General features: G+C 44.3%; 1 protein-coding gene and 1 long non-coding RNA gene across 8 annotated transcripts; one reads left to right on the forward strand and one right to left on the reverse strand.

Moving 5' to 3' along the window:
* The first annotated feature begins 532 nt into the window (after positions 1-532).
* Fam110c (family with sequence similarity 110, member C) lies at positions 533-6,505 on the forward strand. Its single transcript, NM_027828.2, has 2 exons — positions 533-1,887; positions 5,191-6,505. Exon 1 carries the CDS (start codon positions 606-608, stop codon positions 1,869-1,871), a length of 1,266 nt encoding a protein of 421 aa, NP_082104.2. The 5' UTR covers positions 533-605; the 3' UTR covers positions 1,872-1,887; positions 5,191-6,505.
* Gm32443 lies at positions 3,193-17,233 on the reverse strand. Of its 7 annotated transcripts, XR_381422.3 has the most exons (9): positions 16,997-17,233; positions 16,180-16,382; positions 15,508-15,656; positions 14,175-14,260; positions 10,148-10,429; positions 8,458-9,216; positions 5,167-5,293; positions 3,687-3,914; positions 3,193-3,536 (listed from the first exon to the last, which is right to left on the reverse strand). It is a non-coding gene; the product is annotated as a predicted gene, 32443 (long non-coding RNA). The 7 variants fall into 7 exon arrangements; XR_381424.3 differs by lacking the exons at positions 16,180-16,382; positions 16,997-17,233 and having other exon boundaries at positions 10,148-10,280; positions 14,216-14,260; positions 15,508-15,945; XR_872641.2 differs by lacking the exons at positions 16,180-16,382; positions 16,997-17,233 and having other exon boundaries at positions 10,148-10,276; positions 15,508-15,945.
* Between the last annotated feature and the right edge of the window lie 4,575 nt (positions 17,234-21,808).

Below are 21,808 nucleotides of genomic sequence, written 5' to 3' on the forward strand. Positions count from 1 at the left end.
GTTTGTGTGTATGTGTAAAGGTGGATGCGGGGGGGCTGGGCGGAGCGCTTCTTTCTGACCCTTATCTCTGGACTCTTGAGCCCCCAGTAAAGAAAGACCTCAAAGACTCTGAAAGCTAGAAGGAAGCCTGAGATGCCTGGCGCTGAGCAAGCAGGCTTGGTCCCTCGCAGCCTCACCTTGTGAAACTTCCCCACCTTCCAGAAGAGGGAGTGTGGGGTCGGGGGACGGTAAGACAGAGGAGAAGATTTGCGAGTATTGGCTGGAGACAAGGGATGTTTGGATGTAGTAAGTAGGAAACAAGAGATAGGGCACCTGACAGGAGGCTGGGGGTGGGGTTGTGGGTTCGTGCCCGGGAAACCAAAAGGTAAGGGGCGGGGACAGCAGGTGTAGGAGGTTCAAGTCCTGGGTGGGAGGAGCCAGCTGGCGCCGGAATGATTCACCTTTCCCAGCCACTCTGGCTCGCCCCAACTCCGGATCTGGGCGGAGGGGCCGTAGGGCGTGTTTCCCCACCCCTTGCGGACTTCGGAACGGACTCGGGCAGGGTGGCGCCGGAACTTAAGTAGTCTCTACTGGACACCAGCCTGGTGGGTTCGAGTCCTGCAAGAATGCGCGCCCTGCCGACCCTGGACTCGCTTGCTAGAATGCGGCCACCTCTCGGGGACCCCAGGGCAGCGGAGGACACTCTCACCCCGCGGCCAGCGAACAAGAGCGCTGTGGAGAGACTGGCAGCGGACCGCGCCAAGTATGTTCGCAGCACGCTGGGATCTAGCCGGGGTCCTGTATCTGAACACAGGGTCCCTGAGGCCCCAGGGGTGCAGCACCGCAACCCGATCCCTTCGGCTCTTGCCCCAGCTCCTGTAGCACGCAGGGCTATCGCTCGAAAGCCTCTGAGACCTGATTCGTTGGTCATCTATCGGCAGAAATGTGAATTCGTACGAGGGTCAGATGCAGACTGTTCCAGAGTGGGACTGATGAAGAAGTTTTTCCAGGGGTCTGGCAAGGACAAAATGGCAGTGGCCCCTGAGACGACCAGGGTGGCGGATGAGGATAAGACGACGAAGGAAACAGAGGCCACTTGGACTAAGTCGAGCCAGGCAGCAGCCGCCAGACCAGCCTCTATGTTACCACCTCCAACCCCTGTTGTAGCCGTGAAGTCCCCAGCTGAGAAGACCAGGGTGGCGAATGAAGATAAGACGACGAAGGAAACAGAGGCCACTTGGACTAAGTCGAGCCAGGCAGCAGCCGCCAGACCAGCCTCTATGTTACCACCTCCAACCCCTGTTGTAGCCGTGAAGTCCCCAGCTGAGAAGACCAGGGTGGCGAATGAAGATAAGACGACGAAGGAAACAGAGGCCACTTGGACTAAGTCGAGCCAGGCAGCAGCCACCAGACCAGCCTCTATGTTACCACCTCCAACCCCTGTAGTAGCTGTGAAGTCCCCAGCCTTGCCTTTTGAAGTGGCTCCCAGGGTTCCTGTCGGATGCTCCGGTGTGCAGCTGCGGGTGTCGCGTAGCAAAGGATTGCAGCGCTCTCAGTCAGATCTCAGCTCCCGCTACTCGATAGCCAAGGCTGAGTCCGACACCTTCTTCAAGTATTGTGGCCTGGACCCTGACGTAGTGGAGGCTCTCGGGAGGGAGAACTTTTCTGCTGGATCCGACTGTGTTACACTCAAAGTGCGTAGCGTGAGCATGGCTGCTTCTGATAGTAGCTTTTCCAGGCACAGCGAGGACGGGTTGCAAGAAGAGGAACTCCTGGAGCAGGTGCCTAGCACCACCTCGGTAGTAGAAAGGAACGCCCGTATCATAAAGTGGCTGTTTACCTGCAAGAAGGCCAAAGAAACCCCCAGCCAGAAATTACAGGGACCTGCCTGATTGACATCTGATCCAGGTGAGTGCCAGGAAGCTGGAAGGTGGGGTTTGTGTTTATGCGTGCTGCTGGCTAAGCTGGGTGCTGGCCAATCGCAGCTCATGGTTAATGTATAGCTCCTACGGAATGAAGGCACCCATGTGCCCTCCTAGTGTTGAATCTGAGTGCCCGGAAAGGTCATTAAGTTAACTCTCTCCCTGCCGCCTTATTGTAGTTAAAATGGAAGAAACCTGAAGTACAAAAATACTTCCTGGCTGCAGTTTTACACTGCGGCCATTTCCCGTTTTGAAAGTAGGTAGCTTCTGAGCTTTAGGCCGCTACGCACCTGGACTGTCTCCTGCTGGGTCTTCCTGATGTCCTCAGGACATCCTTGGCCCCTGGTACGCCCTGATGTCTCACTTTCAGCAGTAAGAAACACTCCAGGCGCTCTCCTTCCTCAGGCTTTGAAGTGTTGAGACCTTAATATTTCTTTAGTATGAAAATAGCTGCATTTGAATTGTTTTGACTGAAGGCTCTGATCTAGACTGCATTCCAGTGTAAACTGCTGTGACTGTGTTTGTTTGTTTGTTTGTTTGTTTGTTTTTCCACTGGCGATAGTACACAGTATAAGCACCTGGTCCAGGATTTAACCATAGACTCCTCTATCCTCAGCCTGTAATAAAGAGGGAAGGCTGCCCACCCTCCCTCCTTCTAATTTGTTATGAATGTTCCTTTGGAGTAAAAAAGAGGAGACACTTTTATATGAGTATCCTTAAGAACAAAGCATTTAAACATTTCAATGGCTTTTTTTCCCCATTCTGCCTTTGAGAGCAAGTTACTATGAAAAAGTTTTTAAAAATCATTACGTTTTCTGGCATTGAGATAAATACTAACAGAAGAGACCTCACTAGAATGTGAATCTCAGGGGACAGCCCCCCAAGATGCATAGACTCAGCAACCTGTGTTTAAGAACAACAGAAATCCTTAAAGTACTGTTTAGTGGCCCTTTATACAGATGTAAAAATAGTAAGGAGGGGTGAGTTAACTTTTCTTAAATTCAGGTTCTTTCTTATAATGTATTGAAGATTTGCATGTTACGTTAGTACACATCCCCAGGGAATGTGTACAGATGATAATAATAAAGAGGACAACAAAAACCAAAAACCTATATCAATTTGTATTTGCACAAAATTGTCCTTGAATCTGAGATATGTGCATGATGGCAAGGGTGTGTCATGGTGTCACTGTGGGCATTGTGGCATAGAGAGAGGGAACCAGCAAAGGGCTTGATGTGTTAAAATAGCGGCTCGCGTCTGAACACAGCACACAGGGCCCAAACAGTTCCATATGTAAGAGGTTTATTGGGAGAGGTGGGGTAGGGGAGGGGCAGCAGAAAGAGAAGGGGAAAAAGGGGGGGAGGGGCATTCCCCTTATATGTATAGATAATGAAGTAACATAGGTAAAGGTGGGAGGAAAGCCAAGTGGATTCTGGGAACATGGTAGCTGTTGTCTTGGTAACAGGTCTGTAGGTCCCACCTATGTGATGTCACAGGTTTTGGAGGTCCTGATGCACACATATTAGGGCTGACTTGCTTTGTCTATATTTTTTAAAAAGGGCAAAGCCACAGCAAGAGAGTGCTCATCTTCTGTATTTTACTTTCCGTGTCATCAAATATCTGTATACTTTTAGTCTGCGAGCGAAACACAAGAGAAGAATTACCTGTTTGGAATATAAATAATGGTGAGGTAACACAATGACATAGAAATAAGCTGAAATAAAACCCAGGAGATAGTTGCCCAGATCTTCTCAAGGCTTCTGGCAGTCGCCACAGGAAGTTTACCTCATAACTTTACTCTGCTTCACCCACGAAGCAGTCTGTGCTATGTAAGCACTGCAGAGGTGTCTGGAACACTGGGACCATGAAGTGACAATCCCGGGCAAGATCTGAGCTCTCTGCGCTTCCTCCAGACTCTGTGTTCTCCAGAAAGAGCAAGTCCTAGTGGGCAGCACCAAAGCGTACAGCAGAGCAGAGCACGCCCACGCAGTTCTAACTCAGTTCCTAGGGTATCTGAAGATACAGAATCAAAAATCAAAATCTGTAAGGTCAGGTTTTCTTCTAGTTTGCATTTGTGTTGAAGTGGGGTTTTATAAAAGTTACAGAGCATTGAGATGAACAAGGGTGGAATTATGAGTGAAAGAATATAAATACCATTTATATCAGAGTCTCTCAACCTGTGGCCCATGCCCCCTTTGGGGGACAAACCGTACTAAAGGGTGGCAGCACTGGAAAGTTTGAACCATTGATTTACACGAATGTTTGGCTTTCTTAGTTAGACACTTATAAAACACAATAAAAGAAACATTCAGAATTAAAGTGCAAATTTATAAATGTCTTATTCAGTGGACTTAAACATTTGCTGGTCAACACTGAAACCAGTGTAACTGAAAACAGAGAATCATAGGATTCTCATCCCACCCACTCCACCCCCTTCTAGGGACATGAGGAGATGAACGGTCACGCATGAACCATTTTAGTAGTGTTTTCCAGGGTATAATTCCAGAGCGTTGACCTCCCATTTCCTGATTTTCAATGACCATCCTGTCCATCAATTTATCAAAGGATTACCTGCTGAAACTTAGGTTTTTCTGACATTTTAAAAATAAAATATATAAATTGCTGGTTTTAATGTGTGCATGAAAAGTGATAACTTGTCCTTCGGGATGGTTAAAGATAAACGCTGCTTGATTTTTGGACAAAATTTAAGATAGTCACAATTATCTTCACATTTCCCATTTGTAAAGAAAGGAGACCTGCGGAAGGACTAAACTGTCACATATTTGGAAGACAGATGTTGTTCCCATCTTCATGATCTACACTGGGATCTCTAGTCTACACTGGGAGCTCTCCAGGAACAGAGTGTAAACAAATAGCCCAAAGCACGAGGGCCGTCCTTCCCTGCTTCTCAGTCAGCACCCAGACATGTTGGAGCTCATGATCTTTGTTTGCCTCAAGTGTCCCAGTGGACAGCATCCCTTGCTATTAGTTTTGTCGTCCATCCCTAGAGCAGTTAACTCTGCCTTTGTCAGTATTCCACCCATGAGCTTTGGGAGGAAAGAGAACTTTCCAAATTCCAGGAAAAGGCTTGTACAGAGAGACTTTCTTTTTTTTTTAAAGAGAAGCCAGATAAATCTCTCTATAGACTTTTCTTTCAAAATTTGAAACACAAAAGATGTTTCGAAATAATAGAGCCGTCATAAAACCAAACACAGGCGAGGCCGTGCATTGTTGTACATGTTGCTGCAAATGAGAGCTTACTCACGTTTTATTTCTGTTTTCTCCACAGGAAGCAAACTTCCCCGGTGATGAACAGACCCATAAATTGTAGGCGTCTGAAACTCCAGAGCCATGTGTTTGGTGTATTCCAACAATACAGAGTTGCTGCTATCCTAGGAATAAAGCACTCTATTGATAAGGCTTATCTATTGGCCATGATGGCGTGCTGTGGGGAAGGTGGGAGGGCAGATATTAGAGACCACTCGGAGCGTTCTCCTTGCAAGAGGGTGTCTCAGAGGAACGGCTGAAGAAACAGCAGCTGCTGGAGTATATTTTCAGGACATTTGTTGGTCTGACTTAATGACAGTTTCTGCAATGTGTTTTGATAATATTTAATATTAATAAATCAGATATGTAGACATTTTTAAGGAGAAGAAGAAAGTATGGAATCAAGCATGGATGCAATGTTATTCTCCTTTCAACTGATTTATGCCACTTACTGTTCTGTGAGCACAAAGAGCAATTAGTCTACTTAAGTGCTATGGCTGAGACAGTCACCCAACGCACAGACTGGTTTCCAAGCCTCCCTATAGAACTAAACTTTTATTCCTGTTATACAACTGGTAGTATTTTGTAATGATGTGAGGAGGACATTTAAAATCACTTGAGGGCTTCATATTCATTTCGTTAATGCCACTGTCTGCTTGGCCATAAGTATGTGGAAGCACCCATTGAGAGATTCGTGAGAATTGAGAGCCTGCTAAAAGAAGTACTGTTTTGTACATAACAGTTTCTTGAGATTTAGCCAATATTTATGGGGTCCTTCCGTTAGCTCTTTAACAATGGTTCCAACAGAAAGTGCTCAGTAACACCCTCCTTCTTACCTTATAAAGGGGATAAAAACTGGCTCACCACATGCCTGAGGTCTGGTTCCACTTCACATACAGTGGAATTGCCTGCATTTGGCATCAACCCATTGTCTGCAGAGGATATGTTTTGAAGCAAAGACTGCCTCTGGGCTTTGAGAGGTTCTGCATTCTAAGTATGATTAACACTAAACCAGAAACTTGGTTCTGAACTTGTTTGTGATACTCAAAGTAAAAGAATTTTAGATTCAGAGTCTCCTGAGAGAAATTACGTGTGAACACCAACCCAAAGAAAAATTCAGTCTACTCTTTCAAAGTTTACTATATTTTATCAAAACATATTTCTTTAATCACAAAATCATATGCAATATGAGTGAACAATATGGAAGAAATTTCTCAATGCTAATATTTTGTGTCATGGCATTTTGGAATGTCCCTGCATATAGTTTTAAAAATGTATTATGTAATTTTTATTGTAAAAGTAGATTTTTGAGTTATAAAAATATTTATTTTGTCATAGCTAGTCCTCAGGTGTTTTGTTTTTTTTTTTTAATTTCACATGGCTTCTCTTTCATCAGTTCACCTTAAAATACTTTTCTCTTTTGTCATCTTTTCATGCATATTGTTTATTTGAATATTTTATCTTTGGTTTGCAAGTGGAGCTCTGTGGGGCTTGTTTTACATACATCACGGATGGTTATTCTTGGGGTTCATCCTCTCAGGGCAGCTTAGGAACTGTGTTTTGTGCTACCTGCCAGCACTGCTGTTTTGCATGTCACTGTATCGTATTTAATCTTAAAGGTTGTCACAATGACAGCAATTTGTAAGAGATCTTTTGGTATGTGCGGTTCTTTTTTTTTTTTTCAGGTATCCCATTAGTTTTACATGGGAGTGTCTTGAATGAACACTTTGGGGCCAGAGAGATGCTCAGCAGTTAAGAGGGCATGGGATTTATACGTTTTCCCCCTCTGGTAGTGAGTAAGTTACTGCTGCAAAGAAGAGCGTGTACGTGATGTAATTAAATGTTTTGGAAAGAAGAAAGAGAAAGCAATGATAGTCACTCAACGGTGACCTTTTGAACTGCTCTGTGGGAATAGAGTAGCAGTGTACAGATGGAAAGTGATTGGTGTGCCAGGGAACTTATTTATTCCATATGCAAATATTTATTATGTACGTGACTGTTACACTGGACTCTTGTCCCAGCGGTTCAGAGTTTGTAACAATGTCATGGCTGGTACTTCCTGGATCTTGACTTGTAACTCTCAGCAGGTGAGGCAAGCAACCCTGAAGTGAGAGTGTGTTTACTGTGATCCCTCCTAAGTGTGTCTTTGCCTTGCAAAGTTGTTGACTTCTTTGAAAGGAAAGCTTTTCAAGACTTGCCCAAAGGAGATGCAGGGTTTTTGAAGTCTTCAGCTCTCCTGGATATGGGCTGTAGCAAAACTATTGAGAGCATTTAGCTCTTGGGTTTTCTTTAAATATTTTGTGAATCACTAGTTTAAAAATACTTCTTTTCATGTTTTAGCACTAGCATTCATCACAGATAAATGAACATCAAAATAAAATACACTCATTAGCTCACTCAGGGGCAGCCCCTGTGCATATCTTAGGTCTGTTCCCCATATGCCTGACAGAGCTGGGTATGTGTGGTTCTGAAGGAAATGCGATCTAGCCTCTGTTGCTGAGCTGACCAGGCCAGGCCAGTTTCACTTGCAGTCTTGCTATGACTTATGCCTACACTGGAGATTTTTTTAAATTTCAGATGCTCATTGTCCATTTCTGTGGTATGCAAGCAACAGTGGTCTTGGCAAAAGTTACTTTCCTAGGACGACATTAACAGAATTCGTTCACTGAGGAATCCAGTGCTAAAGTTAGTACGCCATGCCCCTCCATCGCAGTGTGAAATGTGATAACAAAGAAAGAGAGGGGCTGGGCAGATGAATGGACTTCTGTAGATAACTTAGAGAAGTGGAGGTAGAAAGCATGGAGAGGAAGAAACAGAGCAGGGGAGGGAAGGAAGGGGGATGCTTGGTATCTGATTTATGGCCTTAGAGCCTCATCTTGTTCAGGCATTCTCCTTGATGGCAGTATGCCCGAACCATAGATGGATCTTAAAGTCCAAATTGTTTAAAGAGAATCAAACAAAAGGTAAGGGAAATAAGTGTGCCTTATTTTTAAAATGGTGGATAGATTTCTACACTAAGCTATGTGTAACTTTGAAGTTCACACTGAAGGAAAATCAGAGCACTCAGAAATGATGCCAGGAAGACCTGCTTCCATCTGCTTGCTGGTTACAGATTATATGGTGCTTCTGGTTGGTTGGTTGGTTGGTTGGTTGGTTGGTTTTATTAAGACTTCACTTGTCAAACTTGGGCAAATAATAAAGGGGTCAAGGTCACAAAGTATAGAGTGTTTTCCTAGCCTATTTTGAGGGCTGGTACTCAGACTCACTCCAGGATAAACAGCAGGCTTACCTATAGGTCGTGGCCAGTCAGGATAGTGTGTTAGGACTTGAGACCTTGTTTTCAACCTGCTTAGCAAGTTAGGATTGTAGAGTCAACATTCAGAAAGGGAGAGTGTGTCCAGGCATCAGGAGCACTCCCGTGTGGGCACCCTTACTGGTGTTCATAAGGAACCAAAAAAGAAATATCAGGTAGGCATCTGGAGGACTGAACACCCAGAATAAAGACAGTCATGACTAAAATCTGAGTGCAGCATAGGCCCCAAGGTCACCCAATTTCTTAGAGTACACTGTGTTCTAAGAGGTATTCCTTCCCCTTCCCTGTTCCTCCCGGGAGTCTAATCAAATGCAGGGAAACTTTAGTAGAGCCACCAGTCACACTGTTTGAAGAGATTTTCCAGTTTAGGTTCCAAGTCCTAAGAAAGCTGTCAGGGGAGCAGAGAGAGCTGCACACACTCAGAGGGATCCTTGACTGACAGTTTCACAAGCTCTCGGTTTCCCAGGAAACTTGTGTCAGAACCAAGAGTGCTCAGCTGTCACATCCACGCTTGCTCTACTCTCGGCTTGCAGTCTCGGAGGTCATGTCATCAGAACCAAGAAGCTATCGATGTTTCTTGACTGAAGGAACTGGCTGAATCCAGCTTCTCTTGTGTTCAGTGGAAGCACGGCTTGAGAAGAAACTCCTTAGGTGTGTTAGGTTTGCAGTGGGAGACATGTAGATGTTGTGCACGCTGCCCACACAACTCTAGTAACAGCTGCAAGTTCTATGGCTCTAGATATAAGGAAAACTTAGATCAAAGATCTATCAAGAGTTCAATCCCAAAGCTGCCTGACATAGATACTCTTCACTCAACTAGTTTATGAAAGGAATTTAATGTCTGCTGAGGATTCTTTCCTTCTAGAGGGCACGATCTGACTCAACCCACAGAAACCTAGACTTGAGCTGAGTTTTGTCATCATAAGCTACACTTGAATTTCCAAAACGATCTGTACTATGTTAGCTGAGGCTAGAGCCACAAGTGCTGCTGTGGCGGCCGCTGGCCCATACCTCAAACTTGAAAATGATTCAAAGTTTCAGATTTCCATATGCAAAGCCTTCAGAGAAGGGCTCCTTTTCGAGTTGATGTTGATAATTTTATGTAAGATGATATGTGTCTTTAAAGGAATAATAGAAAATTGAAGTGGAAACAAGCCAAGTCTTCCAGAGAAGCTTCAAACGGGGCTTATCGGAGCCCTGTGGAAGCCAACTGCCTGGTCAGATGTTGGCTTGCTTCCTTTTTTCAGCACAAGTTCTCCTGATAAGCTCAATGCAAAGTGTTCCACGTTTACACGAGGTGGATAAGAAGGCAGCAGCTTCTAGAACACATCAGAGTTGTCCAGCAGAACCCTGTTTGCTTTACTGGTAGCTGACCATTGATTTTTAGATAAATGGGAAAGGTCAGAGGAGAACAAGCACTGGACCTCCCCTCACCCCCTTACATTCCCTTGTAAGTACTGGGAAGTATGACAGTCTCAGGATTATAACTTTTTTTTCTTCAATATGAAAAGAAAATGTCTAGGCATGCACACTCTAAATACATGCTTACAAGTTGAATATATTTCAAGGCTAAACAAATATTACTCCTGCACAGGGAAGTGGAGAAGCCAGCCATCTGTAAACACTTTCACTGTGCAGGTAGAGGCATGAAGGAAGCATTACTCACCGAGTCCCGTTGCTCTGGGCAGAGTGAACAATTCTAGCTTTAAGGCCACAGGAAGTCCTGGACTCTGTTCTGTTGGAATTTTCCTCCACATCGTGAACTTCATGTTTGCTCTACTCTGTGGTCAGCACGCTGGCTGACAATAGAGAATCATGTCAAAGTGCTACCACAGAGCTGTAAGTCCTTCTTCAAGGGAAATCATATTCATTTGTAATGGAGACACCCAGAATCGTGAGACCTAGAGTACCGATAATCAGTATCCACAGGCAACGTTCAGTAGATGAGCTGTGGAAAGAGGGCAAAGAGGGCTTCCAGAGCATAGAACTCTGGGAGCTGCTTGGCCTAGACCACGGGTCATAGTTAGCTTCAGTTGTCTAACTTGTGTTGTGTGACAAGACTTTTCTCGGGAAGGTGCAACACACATGTCTACTCAGTCCACAGAGGGAACCCACAACAGACCACAGTACAGAGACCATCAAAGACCGGTTTGGTGGGCCAATGAGTTTTACTGGGGCTACATACAGGATATGACCAAGGTGTAACTTAGAGGAATAGAAATGACTCAAAGACAGCTGAATCACCAAAAGCCTGTGCTGAGTGGTGGAACTAGGTCACCAAAACTAGGGACCTGGAACACACCGCACCGCCTGCAGGTAGCTCAACAGGCTGGAGAGTATTCTTTCCAAGTGACTCTGGGACCCACCCTGTAGGAGTGGGACAGATCTTCATCAATGAAGACCAGGGAGTATAGACTGCAGCTCTTTTTAGTGTGTGCATGCAACCAAGAGTATTAGAGACAGGACTCCTCTGGGAGTAGGAAAAGTGGTGATTTGAGGTTGTCTTGTGAAAGTTGATCTAGAAGGTGTATGGGGGGGTTGCTGTAAATGCACATGTATCTGTACATGTTGATATTTACAAGTGTAAATAGGCACAGCACGAAACCAAAGAACACAGCCATTCTCTGTGAAGAGAATGAACAGTTTTTAAGAAAAAACAAAACCTGCCCAGCTGCCTCTAAGTAAAGGGCAACGTCCAGCTGCAAGAGGCTGTTGAGTTACTTAGAGCTGAATACTCCTGAGCACAGCGGTCAACACCTGAGAGATCAACACCTGAGGATCAACACCTGAGAGATCAACACCTGAGAGATCAACACCTGAGGATCAACACCTGAGAGATCAACACCTGAGGATCAACACCTGAGAGATCAACACCTGAGAAATCAACACCTGAGAGATCAACACCTGAGAGATCAACACCTGAGGATCAACACCTGAGAGATCAACACCTGAGAAATCAACACCTGAGAGATCAACACCTCAGCGTATCCAGTGTCTCCTCAGCCTGAAAGAGTCTCTACAATTATCACCTGGTTGTTACAGCGTCTGAAGACTTGGAAGTCTTCAGTCTACAGATCTAAAGTCTGGGTCCTGATCCAGGTCAGGATTGGGGTTAGAGGGTCTCTCGGGGTTACTCTTGCTAAGATAAAACACCATGACCAAAGCAACTTGTGAAGGATACAGTTTCTTTGGCTTACACTTCCATATCACTGTTCATCATCTAAGGAAATCAGGACAGGAACTCAAACAGGCCAGGGACCTGGAGGCAGAGGCTATGGAGGAGTGTGTTTACTGGTTTGTTCCCCATGGCTTCTTCAGCCTGCTCTCTTATGAAAGCCCAGAACCACCAGACCAAGGATGGCACCACCCACAATGGGCTGAGCACTCCCTTATCAACAGCTAATTAAGGAAACACTCTATATCAAGATCTTATGAAGGCATTTTCTCAGTTAAGGTTCCCTTCTTCTAGCTTGTGACAAGTTGACATAAAAGTAGCCACCACAGAGTGTTAGGATTAGAGTTAGTCAAACCTGCATTTTCAAACTTTATTACTTCATTGTTTTAAAGTCGTGCTCTCCTTGTAGCCTCCTACCTACAAATCTCAACTTTCAAGCTTACATTGGAAATTATTTTAAGGGGCTGGAGAGATGGCTCAATGGTTAAGAGCACCGACTGCTCTTCCAGAAGTCTTGAGTTCAATTCTCAGCAACCACATGGTGGCTCGAAACCATCTGTAATAGGATCTGATGCCCTCTTCTGGTGTGTCTGAAGACAGCTACAATGTACTCATACACATATAATAAGTAAATCTTTAAAAAAAAAAAAAAAAAGAAAATTATTTTAAATTCTGTTTTTGGGTTTTGTAGTTGCTGTTGTTTATTTGTTTTTCTTTCTTTTCTGTTTGATAAATAAAAATAATATTCCTGATTCGTCCACAGAACTGCTGCATAGTGAGCAATGTACTGAGCTGTTCAAAATCTCCTCATAGCCCACTTTGGCTAGCATTTAATGCAGTGTACACTGTAAAGCCCAGGAAAGCTCATCAGAGGTTCATATAGGGCCCAGCCTTGCGCCTCTGGGCTCCTGGACACCTGCTGAGCTTTAACCATCTCAGATCTACTTCACCTTCACAACCAGAATTAAAACTACTTTCAACGACTTCAGTTAAAAACAAAAAAACCTTAAAAGTTATGCTTAATTATCATGAGAATGTTTTATATATGTTAAAATTGTTTGAAATGTACAAAATTACAAAGTATAGTAGCATATAAATATATCTCAAATTGTTACTATTTTATACGGGGTCCGACTTATCAGGAAAATCTATTAGTAATCTTATGGTAATTTAGCTAACATGGAAATTTTTAAAAATTTTTTATTTAATATTTCCATTGCCTTTTCCTCCATTTTCTCCTATTCTGGAGGAAAAAATATACACACACACACATGTGTGTGTGTGTAAATATGTGTGTGTGTGTGTGTGTGTGTGTGTGTGTGTATTTTGGGGGGAGTGACCATGACTAATAGCAGTGGAAAGAGAGAGAAAGCCCTTTTCTTTTTAGCAGTCTAACTATAAGCTCTAGGAAATGCTAAAAGCTGACCCAGGTCACATGAAGATTCTTCTGTGCCAAACAGGGCAGCATTACATCTTTTGTGGTTGCTTTTTTGTTTGTTTGTTTGATTTGTTTTGGGTTTTGGTGGGTTTTGATTTTTTGGTTTTTAATCAGGATTTTCATAAGCAGAACCCTTGTGGTTGTATGATTTTTGTTACATTTATTTCTGTGTGAGCAGGCATGCAGAAACTGAGAGGTAGGGCACACTACAGCTTGCAGGAATTTTTTTTTTTCATGTCAGCTTAAGCATCTCAGAATTGAACTCAGGTCAACCGGCTTTACAGCAAGTATGTCTTCCCAGTGAGCCATCTTGAAAGCCAAGATCCATAGAGTCTAAAGAAAGGCATAGTGAGAATGGTGTGGCAAGAAAGGCCAGGTGTGAGGTTCTGCAGGACACGACTTGGTTTCCATTCCTCTCACACAAAGGTTGATACACCATGGCCTTGTAGGTAAAAGCTGGCCTGTTTTAATATTGCCAACAAGCTAGTGATGGTTGGTAGCTCTCATTTTTCTTTTTATTTCTTTGCACATGCTAGGCCAGCACCCTTATCACTGAGCTACACCCTAGCTTGGTTTTTACTTTATTAAAGAGTTGAGAAGTAGAGTCAGAGACAGAGCTCAGCGAATAGGAGCACGTGCTCTTCTTACATAGGACATGAGCTCAGTTCCCACCCACATGGTAACTCTGTAACTCCCGTTCATAGCAAGCTGAAGGAGGAGCTAAGACAAGAACCCAGACTCCTAACTCTTCTCTAGTGCTTTCCCCTGAGTGTGTCATTCAGGGATCACAGCCATCTTTGCCAGCCATCTGTGCCTTTGGGCACCTTCCCAGTCCCTATCTTTTGACCCAGACCCATGTCACATCCTGTCATCCCTATTGCTGAGCCCTCCCTCTCAGCTGTCAATGTGCACACAGTTCTCCAAGGCGAGAGCTACCTGCATGTTAGTTGCCCTCCAAGACCTTGCATGCAGACGGTGGTAAAAGCAAGGGAGAAGCTTCAGGTCCACTTTCTGGTGTAAGATATGAAGCCGAGAGGCTGGGGTGGAGCTCAAGGGCCAAGCACTGGCCTCAACACTCACCTGGTCTATCCCGAACACCACCACAACAAAAGCAAACCAACCTGGAAATCTAGGCCGGGCAAGCTAGTTTGTTTTCCACTTTGTCCCTGCCGAAGGGAAGAAAAGGGAGTTGTACTGAAGGACTATACTCATACACATACAATTAAACACACACACATCACGGTGTTCTTTAGAGGCTAAAAGAGGGTATCAGATTCCCTGGAAGTAGAGTTACTACTAGTGGCAAACCATGTAGGTGCTGGAAACCAAATTTAGCTCCTCTTCAAGAGTAGCAAGTGTTCTTAGCCTCTGGGCCATCTCTGCAACCCTACAGTAGAGTCATTTTTGAGGTGTGAATTCCAGAGGCCAGACCCAAAGCGAAGGGTGTAACGGTCTTGGGACTTAAGGTTCGGATACCTCCAGAGGAATTGCTAGCTCTTTGTAATCTCAGTTTCCCTCCTGATAGAAGGGGCTTGATAAGAATTGCTTCTAACTCCTGTCCTAGCACTGACCTTCGTTCGGAGCTACAGGATTTAAAATTGGGATATGTAGGTTGGAACCTGAAGTCCCAGGTTTGGGAGACTGGGTGAGGCAGGAGGATTGTTTTAGGCCAGAAATTCAGGGTCAACCTTGGCAAGACCATGGTAAGACCCAGACTCAAGAGGTAGATAGATAAACAAATGAATAATACTCATCTGGTCTGGGCCCAAAGCCTGTAATCCCCACTCCTTGGGAGACGGAAACAGGGAGGTCATAAGTGGGAGGCTTGCCTAGATTTGACTGGGCTGAAGAACAGCCTAGCCAATGTGTTCAGACCCTGTCACAAAATAACAATTGTAAAGAGGATTAAGGATGTAGCTCAGCAGTGGAGGGCTGCTTAGGATGTGCAAGGGCCTGACTTCTGCTCCTAGTACCACTTCACACAGACACACACAGAGACTCTCTCATTCTCTCTCTCATTCTCTCTCTCTCTCATTCTCTCTCTCTCTCTCTCTCTCTCTCTCTCTCTCTCTCTCTCTCTCTCTCTCTCTCTCTCTCTCTCTCTCTCTCTCATGATTCTGTTGAAGGGCTCTTTCCCAGGGGATGGCATTACCAGATGTGGTATTTATAAACAGCTAGTGTGAACTTAGCTCCCAGGCAGAGCTATTCAAAGTAGTTTGGAGCTATTCAAAGTAGGCCAAGCAATAGGTGTTGCAAAGGACAGCTCCAGACTGGCTGTGATAAGCAACAGAAATGAGAACAAGGCCCATCCCTAGAGCTTCCACAAGCCTCCCCTCAGTTTCTGCCCCACCTACCCCCTCCACCTCTCCCCACTCCCAACTCCCATCCCCACCCCAGTTACTCTGAGTGTTACCTGCTTTAGCCTCCAGGGAAATCTGGGCACCTTCTAACAGCTGATAGGAAGCAGGACTGGAGTTTGCATCCACATTCTTCTTCCAATGGCCCTTGCTGTAATCTCAGCAATGAACTAAGATTGTGACGTGCTGGGCACAAAGTCAGGGCCTGAGCATACCAGGGAAATAACTCTATTGCTGAGCTGTCTCTAGCCCCAAACCTTACTTACAATGATTGATATGTTCGTGTGTGTGTGTGTGTGTGTGTGTGTGTGTGGCATGTAACTATGCATATACATGCATACGTGTGCAGGACATTTGGAGTCTGGAGTCTTCCTTTATCACCCTCTAAGTTGTTGCCTTGAGACTGAGTCATCAGATCTGAAACTTGCTGTTTGGCTAGACTGGCTGTGTGAGCTCAGGATCTCTCTCTCTCTCTCTCTCTCTCTCTCTCTCTCTCTCTCTCTCTCTCTCTCTCTCTCTCTCTCTCTCTCTGTCATGCCTGTTTATACATGGGTGCTGGAGATTCCAACTCAGGTTCTCCTACTTGTGGGACAAGCAATCTCAACCACTAAGCTATCTCCTCAGCTCTTGTTTCAGGATCTCGTCCTCACTAAGAGCCCAGGCTACTCTTAAACTTGTGATCCTCCCACCTCTGCCTCCCAAGGGCCAGGATGTAAAGTGTAAGCTACCATATCCAGCATGAAGTTTTCATTCTAGGTTTTTCTGTAAGGATTTAATAGATTGAAGTCTTGCATTCGATCTTCAGTCCACTTTGAGCTAATATTCGAAAACGATATAAGGGTCAAATCTTATTCCTCTGCACATGGACATCCCAGTTTCCCAGGACCCATTCTTCAAAAGGGCTTTTCCTCGTGGGTAGGAGGGGCAATAGCTTAAAAGGAAAAAAAAAAAAACATTTATTTTCTTTTTTATTACTTATTGTGTTTGTGTGCTTATATGGTGCAAGTGCCCACAGAGGCCAGAGGGGGGCATCAGCTCCCCTAAATTTGAAGCTGCCTGTTGTAGGTGCTGGGATCCTCTGCAAGCACAGCAAGCCACCTCTTCAGCCCTGGAGGATGCTATCAAGGTGTTGTGTGCTGATGCAATGGTGTAGGGGAGTGAGGGGAGCAGGGAATCTGGGAATGAAAAGAGGGTTTCAGGAGGAGCAGCCTTTAAGGTAGCAGGATAGGCTTGGTGCAGAAGCGCAGTAGGTTTTCAGAGCAGGGCGCTGCACCCAGTGGTGGGGGAAAGGAGAAAGTGGAAAAAAAGAGGTTTCTATCATTGCTGCCTAAGAGATAGTCTCTTCCCCATGCCCTTAAATGGAAGATGATGGAGGAACAGCCAGGCACCCAGGAAGCAAGAAGACTCCTCTTGTATGCTAGGGCCAGACAAAAGCCTCTGCCTGTTGGTTTTCAAAACCAGTGCTGACTCTCCACCCGCAGCAGCAGCATCCTTTGTCCCTTTGCAAGCCGCTGACAGACAACACGGTGGATCTGTCCCACTCACCTCTGCAGCAGATTGTGGAACACTTCCGGGTCCCCAAACCTTGCTTCTGGTCAGCTTTACCCGATGCTTGGACCAGGACCAACAAAGGAGGGGCTGCCCTTGCATCCCTGAGGGAATTCCTTTGTCTAGTGTCACTTTGTAGGAGGGAGCGATTCCTTAAGGCCCTCCTTCGCAAGCCCTGGCTCCACCTACAAAGTCTGAAGCTATTGAAGTGTGGAGGCAGGTTTGTGCCTTTCCCCACTGGATTGTTGACAGGGAGTGACAGGGAAGGTCGTCACTTAAGATTAGGCCCCAGCAGCTAGGGAGGAGATGGGCTGGTCCCTGGCACCTCTCTTGGTGTGGAGATCTATCTAGGCTTATATATACTTAGAGGCTGAGCATCCAGGGTTCCTGTGGTCAGATGAGGATAGGAGTCAGATTTTCTCTCTTCCCTTTTCTGGGATGGAATGCTCTGAGCTGAACAAGGCCGGGTGTAGTATACTGGAGAGGTATATCTGGAGGTAAAGGTGGCTGAGAGGTCTTCTACCCACTCTCAGGTAGCTTGGATTATCACTGCTCTGTTGAGGACTGGGTCTAATGCTTCCTATTAATTCAACTCATAAAGCCCATGCTTCCAGAAGCTGGGTGTTCCCGCCCCCAGTTGGCTTTGATTGGTGAATAAAGAATTGCCGAGTGGCGAATGACCAAGCAGAGAGATGTAGCCGTCCAGCAGCCACAGGGCAGGCGAACTGGGTTTACCTGAAAAGGGGGCTGGAAAAAAAAAGGCAAGAGAAATAAGGCAAGAGAAGGATGAAGCCAAGACAAAGGTTGTGATCAAGGCTCAAAGTTTAATAATAAGCTTTGTGTATATAAAGGAAAAAACCCACAAAACCCATCCCCTTCTTCAGATGGAGTATGTTGTAGAGCAAGGTCAACACAGGCAGCCAAAACATCAAAGTTCCCATGGGAACCTGCAACGGCAGCCAAGACAGATGTCTCTGTCCAGGTTGATAAGACTTGTCATGGCGAATGTTCAAGGTCTTTTGAGTGGGAAAACTGCTCTGCCTTTTCAAGGCTGAGAAAGGCCTACTCAAAGCTGAGAAGGCTACAGGGAGACAGAGGAGGGACTTTTAGATTGTGCTGGCAAGAGACCAGGAAGAAGGAGGAATTCTGCCATGAGGATAGATAGGACCGACCACATGCGGGAGGAGGCAGGAGGGAGCCTGCCGGGATGTCGGTACAGGGGTAAGCATCCCCAAGAGGGCTCCCCCAAAAGTCCAGGGTAGCAAAGGGTAAAATATATATTTAGTAAATGTTAACCTAGGAGCCAGGAGGGGAAAGGATGCTAGCCAGGTGGAGTTGGGGAGAGGCTCAGCCATTGAGCTAGAGAGGCATATTAAAATTAATGCCAGTTATGTGTGTGTTTCATTCTGAGGCTCCAGAGCGACAGGGTGGGTGAATCGAGCCGCCCCCAGCCAGGAAGTAGCGAACGGATTTTAATTATTTACCACTACAGGCTCAGCATGGCAGCATGTTAGTAGAATTAAAAGAATAACTTGCTTATGCCAGGTAACTCCTAACTGTCTGACTGGCATTTGAGGTTTGTATGTTGGGTATATATATATATATATATATATATATATATATATATATATATGTATATATATATATATATTTATACATATATATATATATATATATATATATATATATATCCATTTGGGCATAATTCATCTTATCCTAAGCTAAATTTCCTGGGATTCCCCCTCCCAGCCAGTATTGACATTCACAAATCCTCCTGCCTTAGGGTTAGGGTTGGGGTTAGGAGTAGGGCTGGAGTTAGGGTGTCTCTCCACTCATGTCTAACTGCTCCCTGATATGGGTCAAGTTGTAGAGCTCTGTTAGTTTGATAGGGTCTGTGCTGGTTAGTGAATATCAACTTGACACAAACTAGAGTCACTTGGAAAAGGGTAATTTTAAGTGAGGGACTGCCTTTATCCTACCTTCCTCAGCATTAGAGTTAGGGTTGAGTTTAGGACTAGCATGATTGGCCACTCATGTCAAACTGTTCCTTGGTTGTGGGTCAATGTTGCAGAGTTCTGCTGGTTTTATAGGGTTGTGCTGTTTAGTATTTATCAACTTGACACAAGCTGGAGTCTTCTGGGACTTAAAGGACTGAGTCCATCTGATGTTCCCTTTCCCCAGCCTTGAGTAGGCCAAACAAACCCTAGACGGTTTTACAACCTGGCTGGCGCCTGGCCTTGCTGCATTTGCAATTCCCTAAGGAGCTTTGAGGAGTTGACCGCCTGCTGAGCTTGCTTTGCAACTCAATCCAGCTGACACAAAAGATCGGGTTTGTGGGGTTTCCCTATATAAACACAGAGCTGAATATTAAACTCTGAGCCTTGATCAGAAACCTTTGTCTTGGCTTCATTCTTCTCTCGCCTGCCCATCCTCTTTCATTTCCAGCCTCCCTTTCAGGTATACGCAGTTCATTCATACCTACTGAACAGCTACAAATGACCTGCCTCTGGGTTGGGGTTAGGGTTTGGTTGTCTGTCCACTCACACCTAACTGCTCTCTGAATGTGAGTCAAGGTTGCAGAGCTGTTGGGTGTGTGCTGGGTTAGGATTAGAGTGTGTGTGCATTTGTGTGATTCTGTGTATGTGTGTTTGTGTGTGTGTGTTTAAATGGGTTTGTGTATTTTGTGTGGGAGTATGTTTTGTGTGTGTTTTTACGTATGTGTGTATGTTTGTGTTTAAGAGTGTGTGCATGAGTATGTCTGTGAGTGTTTATATGAATGTGTGTGTGTTTGTATGTTTATGTACATGGTGATGTGTTTCTGTGTGAGTTTGTGTGTGTGTGTTAGTGTGTGTGTTTCTCTGTGTGTGACTATGTGCATCTGTGTGTCAGCATGTATAATTTTTAAGTGTGTTTGTATGTATGAGTATGTGTGTGAGTGTATTTGTTTATGTGAGTGTGTTTGTGTGTGCTTGGCAGTGGCTTTGTGAGTGTCTATATGTGATTGTGTATCTGTGTGTATGAGCATTTGTATGTGCATGATTCTATGCATGTGTGTGAGTGTATATATATATTTGTGTGTGAGTGTGTTTGAGTATGTGTGAATGTGAGTGTTTGAATTTGTGTTTATGTGAGTATAAGTGGGTTTTGTGTGTGTGTGTGTGTGTTTGTGAGTATGTGAATGTATATGTGAATGTGTGTATTTATATGTGTGCATGAGTATGTCTGTGAGTATATGTGTGTGTATGAGTGTGTTTTATGTTTTTATTCATATGTGTGTTTATGTGCCTCTGTATTAGTATTGTGTAAGTATCTGTGTCTCTGTCATGTGTGTTAGTGTGTGTCTTTGTATGTGTATTTGTGTGAGAGTGTTTGTTTCTGTGTGTGTTTGTGATTTTTATGTGTGTATATGTTTATGTGGCTATATGTTCATGAGTGTGTATTTGTGTTTGTGTGTGTGTGTGTGAATATGTCTGTGTGTGTGTTTCTGTGGGTATATGTGTTCTGTATGTGTATTTATGTGTGCATAAGTGTATGTGTCTGTGTGTGAGAGTGGGTGTTTGTATGTGTGTATGTGTGAATGTGTGAGGGCATGTGTGTGAGAGTGTGTGTATGATTGTGTACGTTTTCCTATGTGTGTATATGAGTGTGTGGTTCTGTGGTGAGGGTTTGTGAATTTTTTGTATGCTTGTGTGAACATATGACTATGCGTGTAAGTGGGTGTGTCTTGTATGTGGGAGTGTGGGTTTCTCTGTATGTGGGTGCTTGTTTCTGTATTTGTGTTTGTGGTTTTTATGTATATTTGTATATGTGTGAGTGTTTATGTGGATATATGTATATGAGTGTATATTTGTATGTGTGTGTGCATGTGTGAGAGAGTGTGTGAGTGTATTTGTGTGTATGGATGTCTATGTGGGTGTATGTGTGTATGAGTGTGTTTCTGTGAGTATGAGTATGTGTGTTTTTGTATATGTATTTATGTGTGTGTAAGAGCACATGTGTGAGAGTGTTTAAGTGTATGTGTATGTTTTATCTGGGCTTCTCTTAACTCCACTTGGCCAGCCCTCATAGCCATTCCTTCATCCTCCACCTTCTCTCCCTTGTGGTTCTCCTCCGACCTGGTCACTCCAAACCCACCTACCTCTAATCCCTCAGTAATTGGCTGTAGCCAATTTTATTTAGCCAATAGTTTTAAATCCATGAACAAGGTTTGCACAACAAAAGCTTGTAAACAGAGAAGCCACTTGTAGACCTAGATCTTCAGGTATATAATTTAACATTACAATACATAGCAACAGACCAAACCTCAGCATGTATGTGTAAATTTGTGTTTGTGTATATGTGTTTCTGTTTGCTTATGTGACTGTTTCTGTGTTTATCTGTGTGTGACCGTGTGTGTTTGAGTATGTGTGACCCTGGTAAGGCTGCAGCTCTCTCTGAGCGTGTTCCGTTAGGATCATCACAGTTTTGCAAGGGAGTTTATTTTTAGGTTAAAGCTTGATAGATTTCTCTCTCTTTGATTTGAAATATACAGAGGATGCAAAGTAAGAGTTCTCCATTAATCAATTACCTACAAATTAGTATTTACTCCAGTATAGTCTCTATATTGGGTTAGGGTTAGGGTTAGGGTTAGAATGATATTAACAAACAGTGAGTCTAGAGTTGTAATAAAACATGTTTGTCCTTATTTTTAGAAGTGCATTACAGTACTGATCCAAAGGCTTTCTTCAGGAAAGATTTTATAGATTTAACAATACCTTAACATTAGGAAAATTCAAAGGTAACAAACTAAATCTTGCAGGGTGTGCTCTG

This window comes from Mus musculus, chromosome 12 (genome assembly GCF_000001635.26).
Source record: "Mus musculus strain C57BL/6J chromosome 12, GRCm38.p6 C57BL/6J".
NCBI classification, from domain to species: Eukaryota; Metazoa; Chordata; class Mammalia; order Rodentia; family Muridae; genus Mus; species Mus musculus.